Genomic DNA, 12,882 nt, shown 5'->3' with positions numbered 1-12,882 from the left:
CAATGTACAAGGAGTATATATAGGTGCTAGAAGAATCAAAGCAATAAAAGTATAGAATCCTACAATTAATATACAGATATATTATATAAATATAAATGATACTAATTATTGATCTAAATTGATTCTAATTATTCTCTAATATCTCCCCTCAAACTCAAGTGGGAGCTAAGAATATCATCTTGAGTTTAGATAACAGAGTTCGAAAACGAGTCAGATGATGAGCCTTTGTGAAGATATCAGCAGTCTGATCCAGTGCTCCGACAATGATGAGACGAACGACATCAATAAGGATACGCTGCCGAACAAAGTGACAACCAATCTCAATGTGTTTAGTGCGTTCATGAAACACATCATTATGAGCAATCTGAATAGCACTGCGGTTGTCACAAAAAATATCAGTTGGGAACGACGAAGGAGCACCCAAGTCTTTGAGAAGCCAACGAATTGAGACAACCTCAGCAGTGGTATCAGCAAGAGCACGATATCCAACTTCTGTGCTTGATTGAGTAGTGAATGTTTGCTTCTTAGCTCGCCAAGAAATAAGAGCGTCGCCAAAAAACAAACAATAACGAGTAGTAGAATGATGATCAGTGGGATCACCAGCCCAATCAGCATCTGAGTACGCCTGAAGGGATAAACATGAGTGGGCAGAAAAATAAAGGCCATGAAATAGGGTGCCCTTGATATAGCAAAGAACTGCCGCATAGTGATTAGTACGAGGAGCTGACAAGAACTGACTAAGAACATGAACTGGATAGGCGATGTCTGGTAGGGTGACAGTTAAGTAGACAAGACCTCCAACTAACTGTTGATAAAGAGTAGGATTATCCAAAACAATGTCATCTATAGGGGTAAATCAAACATTAGGCTCAAGAGGAGTAGACTCAGTGTGACTATCTGTAATCCTGGCGCGAACCAGAAGATCTAAAGCATACTTAGCTTGAGAGAGATAGATACCATCTTCTGTGGATGTGACCTCAAGACCAAGAAAATAACTAAGAGAACCAAGATATTTCATCTCAAAAGTATGGTGAAGGGAGGCTTTAAGATCAGAGATACCATCAACATCATCTCCGGTAATGATCATGTCATTAACATACAAAAGCAGAAGAACAACTCCATGTTCACTTTTACAAATAAAGAGAGCGTTCTCATGAGGGTTGTAAGTGAAACCAAGATTGCAGATAGTGGTGCTGAACTTGTCAAACCATTCACGAGGAGCTTGCTTAAGACCATAACGTGCCTTGCGAAGGAGACAGACTTTGCTAAAAGGACAAGAAAAACCCGGAGGTGGTTTCATATAGACCTTCTTTTTCAAATCCCATTAAGAAATGCATTATTCACATCCATCTGACTGAGAGACCATTTTTTTACCGCAACAATGGCAAGAAGAGCTCAAACAGATGTGAGACGAGTAACAGGAGCAAAAGTATTTTCATAGTCAATACCATACTCTTGCATACAATCTTGAGCAACCAATCGTGCTTTATAATGGTCAATAGAACCATCAGAATGAGTCTTGATCTTATATACCCATGTACTACCCACAACGTCCTGATGAGATGAAGGATTAACCAAATCCCAAGTGTGTGCTTTTTCAAGTGCCTAGATTTTTTCCTACATTGCTTGCTACCAGTTTAGATTTATAGAGGCTTCTCTGAATTACTTAGGTTCATGTTGATGAAGAATAGTAGAAAAACAATGATAATCAAGAAGATGAGGAGGTGGATTCCTTACCCTAGAAGAGCGAGTGGAAGGAGGAGGCACGACGACATGAGCAGGATCATCGTTCGGTCTGGAATCATCGGGAGCTGGAGAAGGAGGAAGAGCAGGAGGCTATAGAGGTTAACTCAAGATAGAACCTGTAGAATCATCACTAGAAAAAGATCAACATTGGGGTTAGTGAAAAAGGGGTGTAGGAGGAATGGACTCAAAGGAGGAGAATCGAGAAAACATGTGATGCTCCCAGAAGACAACATGACGAGATATACGAATACATCTAGAGAGAGGATCCTAACAATGATAACCCTTGTGTTCAGTGCCATAACCAAGGAAACAACACATGAGAGCCCGAGGTTCAAGTTTACTATGTTCATGAGGCCAGGGACGGATGTATGGGGGGGCAAGTAGAGGCCTGGGCCCCCCAGCTTTAAAAAAAAAGGTAATAGAAAGCTTAACCCAACGTCCCAACCCAAATAAAACATAATAACTTTTAAAATTTTTCAAATTCCTAAAATTAATTTTGTTTGTTCACGTTTCCTATTCTATTTCCTAATTCTCCTGTGCTATTTCCTCGCAAGTCACGCCGCACTCACCAAATCACTATCTCAGTGCCACTGCCATTCGCCCATTCCCAAGGTAAGTATCTAGTGTATAGTGTTATTTTTATATTTCAATCATATATAATATATTCATATCAAACACAAGGTATTCATTTTAATTTTGAGATTTATTTTCTCTTTTATTTTTATTTTATTTTTTAATGAAATTGAATAATTGATAGTAATTTAGTAAAAAAATTATTATTATTGATATTTAATTAATAAAAAATACTTAGATTTTGTTTATTTATGTAAGTATATAATTTTTTGAATTTTTTTTAGGTAAAAAAAATTAGAACATTTTATGATGAAAAAACAAAGTAAAATTGATGCAATTTTTAAGAGAAAAGCTACTGATAATGTTGGAGTTCAAACAAGTCAACCCTCAAAACTTATTTCACAAGAAGTTCAAGTAAGTGAGCTCTCTAATCTTACTCAAAATACACATCAACATGAAACCAAAGTACCAAGATTAGAAAGAGATGTTGATATCTCTTTACTAGAAAGGGATCCAGGAAAGCGACGTCCAATTTGGCAGTATAATGTCAATGAACGTGATAAGATTCGTAGAACATACATAATAGCTAGGCCATATCAACCAACAAATATTAGCTATCCAGCTTCTGGTAATAACAATCATCGTCGATATTTTCAATCTTCTTGGTTTAAGAAATTTCCAAGTTGGTTAGAATATTCACCAGAAAAAGATGCTGCTTATTGTTTGCCTTGCTACTTGTTTGGTAAACATTATGGTGCTCGCAATGATGGAAAAAATGCATTTTCAGAGTTAGGATTTAGTAATTGGAAGAAAGTAAACAATGGGGTAAATTGTGCATTTGTATGTCACGAGGGTTCTATTCCTAATTCTCCCCATAATTTATGTGTGAAATCTTGTGATGATTTAATGGCTCAATCTAAGCATATAGACAAAGTTCTTGATAGGCATAGTGATGAAACTATTGCAAATAACCGTTTAAGGTTGAAGACATCTATTAATGCTATTCGATGGCTTGCATTTCAAGCATGTGCATTTAGAGGCGATGATGAAAGTCCTGGATCTTTGAATAGGGGAAATTTTATTGAGTTAATTAAGCTTTTAGCTTCCTGTAATCAGAATGTTAATAATGTTGTCCTTGAAAATGCTCCTGGGAATGCTCAATATATATCTCCCGGTGTTCAGAAAGATATATTGCATATCTTTGCTAGAAAAGTGCGTGCAACAATTCGAGAAGAAATTGGTGATTATAAATTTTGTATAATTATTGATGAAGCAAGAGATGAGTCAAAGCGAGAACAAATGTCTGTGGTTTTGAGATTTGTAGACAAGCACGGTTGTGTTCAAGAAAGATTTTTTGATCTTATACATGTTTCTGATACATGTTCTTTGACATTGAAAACAGAAATTTCATCAGTTCTTTCTCGTCATAATCTTGATGTCCAAAATCTTAGGAGACAAGGGTATGATGGAGCTAGTAATATGCGTGGTGAATGGAATGGATTGCAAGCTCTATTTCTGAAAGATTGTCCTTTTGCTTATTACATTCATTGTCTTGCTCATCGATTACAATTAGCACTTGTTTCTGCAGCCAAAGAAGTTTGTTATGTTCATCAATTCTTTTCAAAACTTACTCTAATTGTGAATGTTGTGACTGTTTCTCCTAAACGTCATGATCAGTTAAGGGTTGCTCAAGCAAATAATGTTGCAAACTTAATTGCCAATGATCAAATTGTGACAGGTAGTGGACTTAATCAAATTGGTACTTTGCAAAGAGCTGGAGATACTAGATGGGGGTCTCATTTGAATTCTGTACGTAGCTTGTTATGCATGTTTGATGCTACTTGTGAAGTTCTTGAAAAAAGCATCGAAGAAGGTAATTTCTCCACTCGTGGTGATGCTAGTGCTGCTTATGATGCTATCACATCCTTTGAATTTGTCTTTGTTTTGCATTTGATGAGAAATATTTTGGAAGTTAGTCATGATCTTTGTCAAGCTTTGCAACAAAAAAATCAAGACATATTGAATGCTTTAACTTTGGTTTCTACTACCAAGACTTTAATCCAAAGAATGAGAGAATCAAGTTGGGAGGCTTTCATAAAAGAAGTTATACTATTTTGTGAGAAACATGAAGTTGAAGTTCCTGATATGAATGCATTGCATATTCCTAGAAGAGGCCGAACTCGCAAAATTGTTGATCAAATTTCAGTGGAGCATCATTACTGTGTTAATTTATTTCTAGCTGTAATTGATACACAGTTGCAAGAGCTTAATGGAAGATTCAACGATAATATGGTGGAATTGCTTACTTTAAGTTCAACTTTAGATCCCAGAGATAATTATAAGTTCTTCAGTGTCAACAAAGTATGTGAATTAGTAGAACGGTTTTATCCAGGTGACTTCAGTGACCAAGAGAAATTTCACATTAGAATGCAAGCTCAACATTATGAACTTGATGTTCCTAATCATGCTGAATTAACTAACTTGTGCACAATTTCGGAGTTATGTCAAGGATTAACGAAGACAGGAAAGTCTTTAACATATCCTTTGATTGATCGTTTGATTCGCTTGGTATTAACTCTCCCTGTTTCAACTGCTACAACTGAGAGATCTTTTTCAGCTATGAATATTGTGAAGAATAGACTCAGAAACAAAATGGAAGATGAATTGCTTGCTAATTGTCTTTTGATTTACATTGAGAAGAAGATTGCTGAAAAATTTGACACAGATTCTATTATCGATGAATTTTATGATATGAAGAATCGACGTGTACCACTTCGTTAGTAAAAATTACACATTTTTTTATACTTTAAATATATATTCTCTATCTGTATATTTTTATAATTCATCTTACATTATAATTTATTTGCATATATTTTTTATATTATATATATTATTGGCCCCCCCATAACAATATTTCTGGATCCGTCCCTGCATGAGGCTGAAGAAGAACAAAACAAACACAACCGAAAACTCGAAGAGAACTGTAATCTGGAGAGGTATGATAAAGACGCTCAAATGGAGTAACGTTACCAAGGACAGAAGAAGGATTTCTATTGATAACATGAACAACAGTAAGAACAGCTTCACCCCAAGTACACTTAGGACACGAAAAAGAAAGAAGCATTGCATGAACCGAGTCAAGAGTGTGATGATATTTGCGTTTAGCTCGTCCATTTTGTTGAGACGTATCACGGCAAGAAAACTCAGACAAAGTACCTTGCTCTGCAAGAAAGGTTAAAAAGTTTGGAATCACGGTATTCCATAGCATTATCGCGTCGAAAAACCTTAATGACCTTGAAAAACTGAGTTTTAATCATAATGACAAAGTTAATATAAATTTGAGGTAGCTCATGGCGATAAGTCCTCAAATAAACTCAAGTAAAGTGTGAATAATCATCAATGAAAACAACAAAGTATCGAGCTCCTCCCATAGAAGTGTGGGAGCGGGGCCCCAAACATGAGAGTGTATAAGATCAAAAGAAGAGCAAGTAAGAGATGAATTATTGTGAAAAGATAAAGCAGGTTATTTAGCAGTTTGACAAGAAATGCAATCAAAAGACTCATTTTTAACCTGACCCAAAACACCTTGAGATACAAGAGGACGCAATTTTCTTAAGGAGCTATGGGGGGCAAGACGGTGATGCCAAAAGTGAAGGGTAGATAGAGAAGAAGCAGCACAGAGATTTGGCACTAGGAAAATATGAAGATTTTTGAGTTCAAACAACCTTCCAACCTTACGTCCAGTCCCAATAATTTGTCCCGTCCGACGATCTTGTACACGACAACCAGAAAGGGAAAAAGTAACATCAAAACCGAGATAAAAAAAGTTGACCAACAGAAATAAGATTGAAGTTCAATTTGGGAATATAATAAGTATCAAGAAGATTAAGAGTTGATTGAGAGATAGAACCCTTGTGTGTTGTGTGCAAGAGGAAACCATTAGCAGTAGTGACAGAAGGTGCATTTTTAGTGGTAGACAAAGACGAGAAAAGATTACGCAAAAGAGACATGTAATTAAAGCAACCAAGGTCAAAATACCATGTAGAATTACCTGGAGGAGTCGAAAAAGCAACAAGAATATTACCAAAAAGGGAGAGAAGATGCTTAAGAAAAGACGCAATATCAGAGAGAGAGAGAGAGAGAGAGAGAGAGAGAGAGAGAGAGAGAGAGAGAGAGAGAGAGAAAGAGAGAAGACGGGTTGAGAGGAGCAGAGGTGGTAGATTCAGTAGTAGCAGCAATAGTAGAAGAAGACACACTCTTGGAGAAATTGGGATAAGAATGATACTCAAGGTGACCAGGATGTGGTAGGCGAGTAGGACAGGCAGTAATAAAATATCCTGAGAACTTGCAGTAATGGTAGAACACTTGTGGATAGTTGTAGCTAATGTGACCTTTTTGTTGATATTTGTGACATTCAACAGAAGGACAATCTGAAAAGAAGTGCCCAAAGCGGTTACAGTTTTGACAGAATTTATCCTTTTTGTCTGTGGTAGTAAAAATATCTGACTTTTTCATAATAGTAGAGACAAAGATCAAAGTGAGAAGAGAAAAACTGTAAATTTGGAGCCAAAAACAAGAAAACAAACAGCAGAATTGGAAAGAGATCACCAAAAAATCTTAGGAAGGGTCCCACTGTCTGCCACGTCAGTAGCCACCTTAGCAGATGATGACATGTGGCGATGTCTGAGTGGAGGGAGAAGACACGCTGGCGAGTGAGCTGGAACGCGGGTCAACCAGCGAGTCGAACCGGGTCATGCACGGGTTGTTGGGAGGCTTTGTGGCGCGACACGTGGAAGCTCTTGGACTGTGCGATCGTCACCAAAGATCCAGCGGATGCTGAAGTGTCTGGAGATGAGGAGAACCTGATCGGATACCGGCCTTCAGGCGGCACGTGAGGGTGCGTCCGACGGTGGAAGGCGACGAGTCTGGAGGTGTTGGAATCTTGACGACGAGACGAACACGTTGGTGGTGGTGGTGACGAACCTAAGCATCGAAAAAAGATCAAGAAACGAAGGCAAAGAGCATTGCCGGAAGAGAAAAAATAAGGGGGTTATGAACGAATTTTCATGGAAAAAAAAAGAAACCTATGCTCTTGATACCATATTATAAACAAGAGAGTAGTTTGAAAGAAATGTTTTGTATATTATTCAGTTATGAGAAAAAGTACAATGTACAAGAGGTATATATAGGTGCTAGAAGAATAAAAATAATAAAGTATAAAATCCTACAATTTATATACGGATATGCTATATAAATATAAATAATACTAATTGATCTAAATTCATTCTAATTATTCTCTAATATGGACATTTAAAAAAAAAAGAAAAAAAACTAGAATTTTCTATTCTTAACTCTATATCTTAAACACCAACAACTTCTTCTCCTCCTCTTCTCTTCTTTGTAACTGCATTTTGTCTACTCTTTCTTTCCATTTTTTTCACCAACTTACACCACCAGTTTTCACCTACCAATAAAATGGAGCTTTTCGCCCTGAGTAAAATCTCTTTTCGCTCCAACGAAAAGAGTTTGCCTGTATCCATGTATTACACCCAACTGATCCATCTTTATGTTAAATCCCATATTAACCTCCATATAAAATATAAAAAGTGACTATTTTAATATTCTAAAAATTTATGTTATAAAATGTCACTTAAACAATAAAAATAATATTTTAATAGAGTTAGGTACTTTCTTTACTACTTTTGAATTCGGTGCAACTAAATATCCATCATAGTTCATCTTTTATTCAATTATTATCTATTATAATAATTACTTTTAGATATTATGTCTCAAATTTTTTTTCATATATTTAAAATTTAACATTATATCTCTTTAAAGTTTGAATATTTAAATTTAAATATAACAAAACAAAAATAACAAACCAAAATTAAACTCTAACCAAATTTAAATTAAAATAATACTATCAAAATCAATTTTTTCGATTTTAAGACTGCTATATATGATTCTTTTCGGTTCTAATTAACAAGAATAATGAACACAATTGTTTTTGGATGAATTTCAGATGTATTAAAAAAATTATTTAGCATGCAATTTTGTAATTTTAAATGTGTTATAAAATCATTTATATTAAGAAAAATATAAATGTGGATTTGAACGAATTTTGGATGTGTACTAAAAATATTTTGTGTATTATCTTATTATTTTAGATGTGTTAAAAAATTATTTATATTAAGAAAAATATAAATACAAATTTAAATAAATTTTGGATGTATACCAAAAGTATTTTTTGTGTTAACTTATTATTTTGGATGTGTTATAAACATATGTAAAATAATAAAAAAAACTATCACAAAAATAATCACGTGAAAAAAAGAGAAAAAATAATATTCAGATACAAGCCTATGGAACTAAAATATAATTAGATATGGAAGAGAATATGGGATACTATTTAGTTGATAAATTGATTTTATTATTTGTTATTTTGGATATGTCGTAAGCACATTTAAAATACTACATCAAATATTCATAACACATCTAAAATTATATAATTATATATAAAATGAATTATGAACGCATCTAAATTAAAGCCACATTTCATTATATATATATATATATATATATATATATATATATATATATATATATAATTAAACTAAATTTATCGAAATAGAATGAACATAAAAAATAATTTTATGTGTTATAATTGAAAAAATAACTAATTTTTATGAAAATATCATTTACATCTTCTTACTTAATATTTTAATTTTTTTGTGTAGATTTATTTAAATAAATTAAAATATGAAATATTTTATTTGTAGTAATTCCATTATTAAAATCAAATAGGATCAACTTAGTTATTATTAAATAAATAAATTATTATATTTTTTTAAGTATAATTAAAGATGTTAATTCTTATATTTCTTAATATACTAGGATAACAAATAACAATAACAAAGCATTATCTCATTAGGTGGAATTGACTACAAATGACGCTATTAAATTCTATCATATCATGTCGAGAGACAATATACTAGGATAAAAAGAAAATACAAAATATTTAGGACAGACAGAGAAGAAACAAAAAGTTACAGGAGAGAGAAAGAAGAAACGTGAGAGAAGAAATAATAAAGTAACTGTTTTATGATGTATGTAGGAAATTAAAGAAATTTTAATATTTAAAATTTAAATTTATCTCGATTACTAATGTGTTTATCTATAAAATAGGAATGTGTTTTAATTTAAATTTAATTAAATAATATTATTTAAATTAAAAGACTGAGTAAAAGCTGAAAGTTAAAAGAAAATTAGCGATTTTTGTTTTGAATTTTGATAGAAATGTCAAATTCCACAATTATAAACACAAAGGAGAATATTTCACTACCAATTTGCAAGAGCTTAAGAATTCATGTGAATCAGATCACCAAGGAAAAAAAAAAGAATTATTCAAGTGAATGATCTCTGCAGAACTAGAATTAGCATAGAAAGCAATAACTAGGGAGGTTAGTATACAAATATAAACACAACAAAAACAGCTGACAAATGAATATCATACTACCAGTTTTCAAGAGGATAAGTTAAGAACTCTAGAACTAGAACTTAGCATAGGAAGCATAAATAGGTGATTAATATACAAACAACCGTGTACATAGAAAACAAGATGAAACAACATATTAATTGATCAAACTCATTCTATCACCTCAAATTCAACATTGGCTTCTTCTTCTTCTTCTTCTTTTGTTGTTTAGACAAGAGAAGTGAGAATCTCACAAACCCAAATTTCTTTCTCTTGGAAGAAAACTGCTTCTGTCCATTTTCTTTCTCAATTTGTGTATCAATGGATGAATCAGAATTTTGTTTGCCAAGCATCTGACCCAATGACATCTTCCTTTTCACAAAGCTTCTTTCTCCAGGCAACATGGATTCAATATCTTGCGGCGGAAGCAGCTTTCGGCTCAGTATTTGTCCTATCGATAGCGTTGGCTTAAGAACTGGCTTGGTTTCATCATTTACAATATTCAATCCATTCACATCAAGTAATATTGATTCTCTCTGATGGTGAGATGGATAAGAGGTTTTGAACTTGGTAGAATTTTGTACCGAGGAGCGTCTCTTGTGACTCTCGGACCGCCACTTCCTTAGAGCCTCCTCTACCACTAGCTTCCCTCTATTCGCCACCTCGACCCTTTCCAAAGCTTCATCAAGGACCTTCTTGCTGGATTTCAATTCTTCCAAAGCTTCCTCTGCCTTCTTTAAGATTTTCTCTTTTTCCAAATTCGCCTCATCAACTTCAAGCATGGCACTGAAAACTTTCTTCTTGTATTGTTCCTCAGCATCTTGAGCTTTGCAGGCAAGAGAAGTATACTCTTCAAATGAAAGAGTAACACCATCATGCTTTTCGGGTGAATTCTCAATCTCATGATTAGATAAAGCATTGATTTCTGCAATGGCAGCTGCTTCAGCGGCTCTAGCAGCTTCCTTCATTTTCCTGGCAGCAACCAATCTAATTTCTGCAGTTGTTATCATACTTCTAGTCTGTTCAATCTCAGACATTGTCCTCGAAACTTCTGACTTGGCGGCTTCTCCAATTTTCTTGAAATGCTCTGTCTCAGAACTCAATCGATGGAGCTCTCTCGTGATATCCGAAGGGTCACCGGAAACACACTTGATTTCAGCATCTTTTGCCAGTTCTATTCTAAGTCTGGTCTGTTTAAGTTCTTCTTCAAGAGAAGATATTTTCAATGAATTCTGACTAAGCCTCTCGCGGGTTCTCTCAAGCGAGATTCTTTCCTTGTCTAATTTCTTATTAAGCGATTCGACAGAAGCTCGAACATCAGCAAGATCATTAGTAGTTCTTGTTAGGTTCAACTTGGCCTGCTTCAATTCCATTAGTATCAAAGCCGGAGAAGACGAAGGGCAGGGAATAAAACCTTCCTTAGAAGCTTGTTGCTTTCTAACATCCAACACATTTTCTTCATTCTCTTTGGCTTCGGCTTCCTCCTTCTGTAGCTTTGTTCTCAAATCTTCAACAAGCCTTTTGGTACTCTCCAATTCCTTTAACACATCAAGAGTTTCCCTCTCTTTGAGGATCAATTCTTTCTCCAACACCATGGCCTGCTCCTCCAGTTTTGCACCGTCCACCTCTTCTCCGCCGTGCTGCTAACGAAAGTGGAAGCAACTTCAGTAATAACCATCTTAAGGAAATGTCATTTGAAAGAGAAGCATAATTCAAAAAAGAAAATACGGAATAATAAAGCAAAATCAAAGGATTTTTCACATTCTTTTACTATTTTTTTATTGTTAAACTGAAATTTAATTTATAATATTTATAAGTAAATACTAGCAGTTTTTTTCCCTCAACGATCTCTTGTACCATTTTTAACCTGGTATAAAATAATTTTATGGCAGAATAAAAAATTTCAAAAACATTTCTACTACACATGAGAACTACCACTATTCATCTTTATCTTCCCAGTTTTGTATACACAACACAGTAACAAAAGGGGAAAAAAGGAAAAAGAGAGGATTATAAGAATAGCATACATGGTGAGAATGAAAAGGAAGCGGAAGAGAAGGAATAATAGGCTTCCAGAAACCGATGCCACCGAATCGAGTAACTGCCTCCTTCACAGATTCAAAGGGCACAGAAGTATCAATCTCACCCCTCACACTCACACTCACAGTCTTCTTCTCAGAACACTTTCGAGGTTCATGTTGATGTGTCGTCGTTTTCACTGGTTCTTCTTCCTCCATTTCCAGTTCCAACAGAGGCAAACGCGGCCTTAGGTAGCTGAGACTAACGAGTAACGAGGGCGTGTTGTTAGAGATGGAATTTTGAAAGACGAAGAAAACACCCAAACCATAATAGGACGACAACACAAAACAACAGCCTGGGCACACTGTTCAGTGTCAGGGTGGTAGTAACAAAGTTTCAAACGGGTTTTTTTTTCTTTTATAAATAAAAAAATTCATTATTTAAAAAAAATTAAAAAAAACCTTCTTTATCAGGATATAATCTTTTTTAGGATATTGGATGCATTTTGCTAAGAAGTTAGGCGAAGGCGTAAGTAGTTTTTTCCTTCCAAAGATTTGAGGTTAAAATAAAAATTATTTTTAATTTTTTTTATTATTAAAATCATCTTTAATATTATAAAATATTATAAAATTATTTTTTATTTTAATTTTTTTATCAAATTATCTTAATAATTAATAAAATTAAAATTAAAAAAAATTCTTCTATTCCTACTCCGATCCCTCTTTAGTTCTCAACTACAATTATATCGGTATCGATCTCAATAGCGTTGTTTCAGCTTTAGTCACTTATTTGAATCTCTTACTCCAGTAGTTTTAGCTTTGGCTGCGGTCATCACGTCGTTCTCTATCATTGTCGTTCTTATCCTTAGCTACAGATGCGACAGCGCCAGTAGCAGTAGCTTCCCACATGTCGTTAACGGATGGCAGCAACACCACCCTCCTTTGAGTTCTCTATTTCTATCTTCGTTCTTCCTTTCTTTTTATTTTTTTTTAATTTTTGAAGAGCATAAATATCATTTTTTTTTATTTTTGTAATTTCTGTTATTGCTGATTTTGGATATAAAATTGTGA

At 34.2% G+C, this 12,882-nt stretch overlaps 2 protein-coding genes across 3 annotated transcripts; one reads left to right on the top strand and one right to left on the bottom strand.

Moving 5' to 3' along the window:
- Positions 1 to 2,114: 2,114 nt before the first annotated feature.
- On the top strand, positions 2,115 to 7,214 carry LOC112795138 (uncharacterized). The gene is made up of 4 exons (XM_025837089.1): positions 2,115 to 2,122; positions 2,301 to 2,358; positions 2,665 to 4,887; positions 7,008 to 7,214. Exons 1-4 carry the CDS (start codon positions 2,115 to 2,117, stop codon positions 7,212 to 7,214), a joined length of 2,496 nt encoding a protein of 831 aa, XP_025692874.1.
- A 2,546-nt stretch (positions 7,215 to 9,760) lies between these two features.
- On the bottom strand, positions 9,761 to 12,219 carry LOC112797169 (WEB family protein At2g38370). Of its 2 annotated transcripts, none has more exons than XM_025839970.3 (2): positions 11,821 to 12,219; positions 9,761 to 11,436 (listed from the first exon to the last, which is right to left on the bottom strand). In XM_025839970.3, exons 1-2 carry the CDS (start codon positions 12,028 to 12,030, stop codon positions 9,973 to 9,975), a joined length of 1,674 nt encoding a protein of 557 aa, XP_025695755.1. In that variant the 5' UTR covers positions 12,031 to 12,219; the 3' UTR covers positions 9,761 to 9,972. The 2 variants fall into 2 exon arrangements, with proteins under 2 accessions (XP_025695755.1, XP_025695756.1); XM_025839971.3 differs by having other exon boundaries at positions 9,761 to 11,433; positions 11,821 to 12,204.
- Positions 12,220 to 12,882: the final 663 nt, after the last annotated feature.

The sequence above is a fragment of the Arachis hypogaea genome, chromosome 4, assembly GCF_003086295.3.
Source record: "Arachis hypogaea cultivar Tifrunner chromosome 4, arahy.Tifrunner.gnm2.J5K5, whole genome shotgun sequence".
NCBI classification, from domain to species: domain Eukaryota; kingdom Viridiplantae; phylum Streptophyta; class Magnoliopsida; order Fabales; family Fabaceae; genus Arachis; species Arachis hypogaea.
The sequence above is the reverse complement of the archived record's forward strand: the minus strand, read 5'-3'. Positions and strand labels throughout refer to the sequence as shown.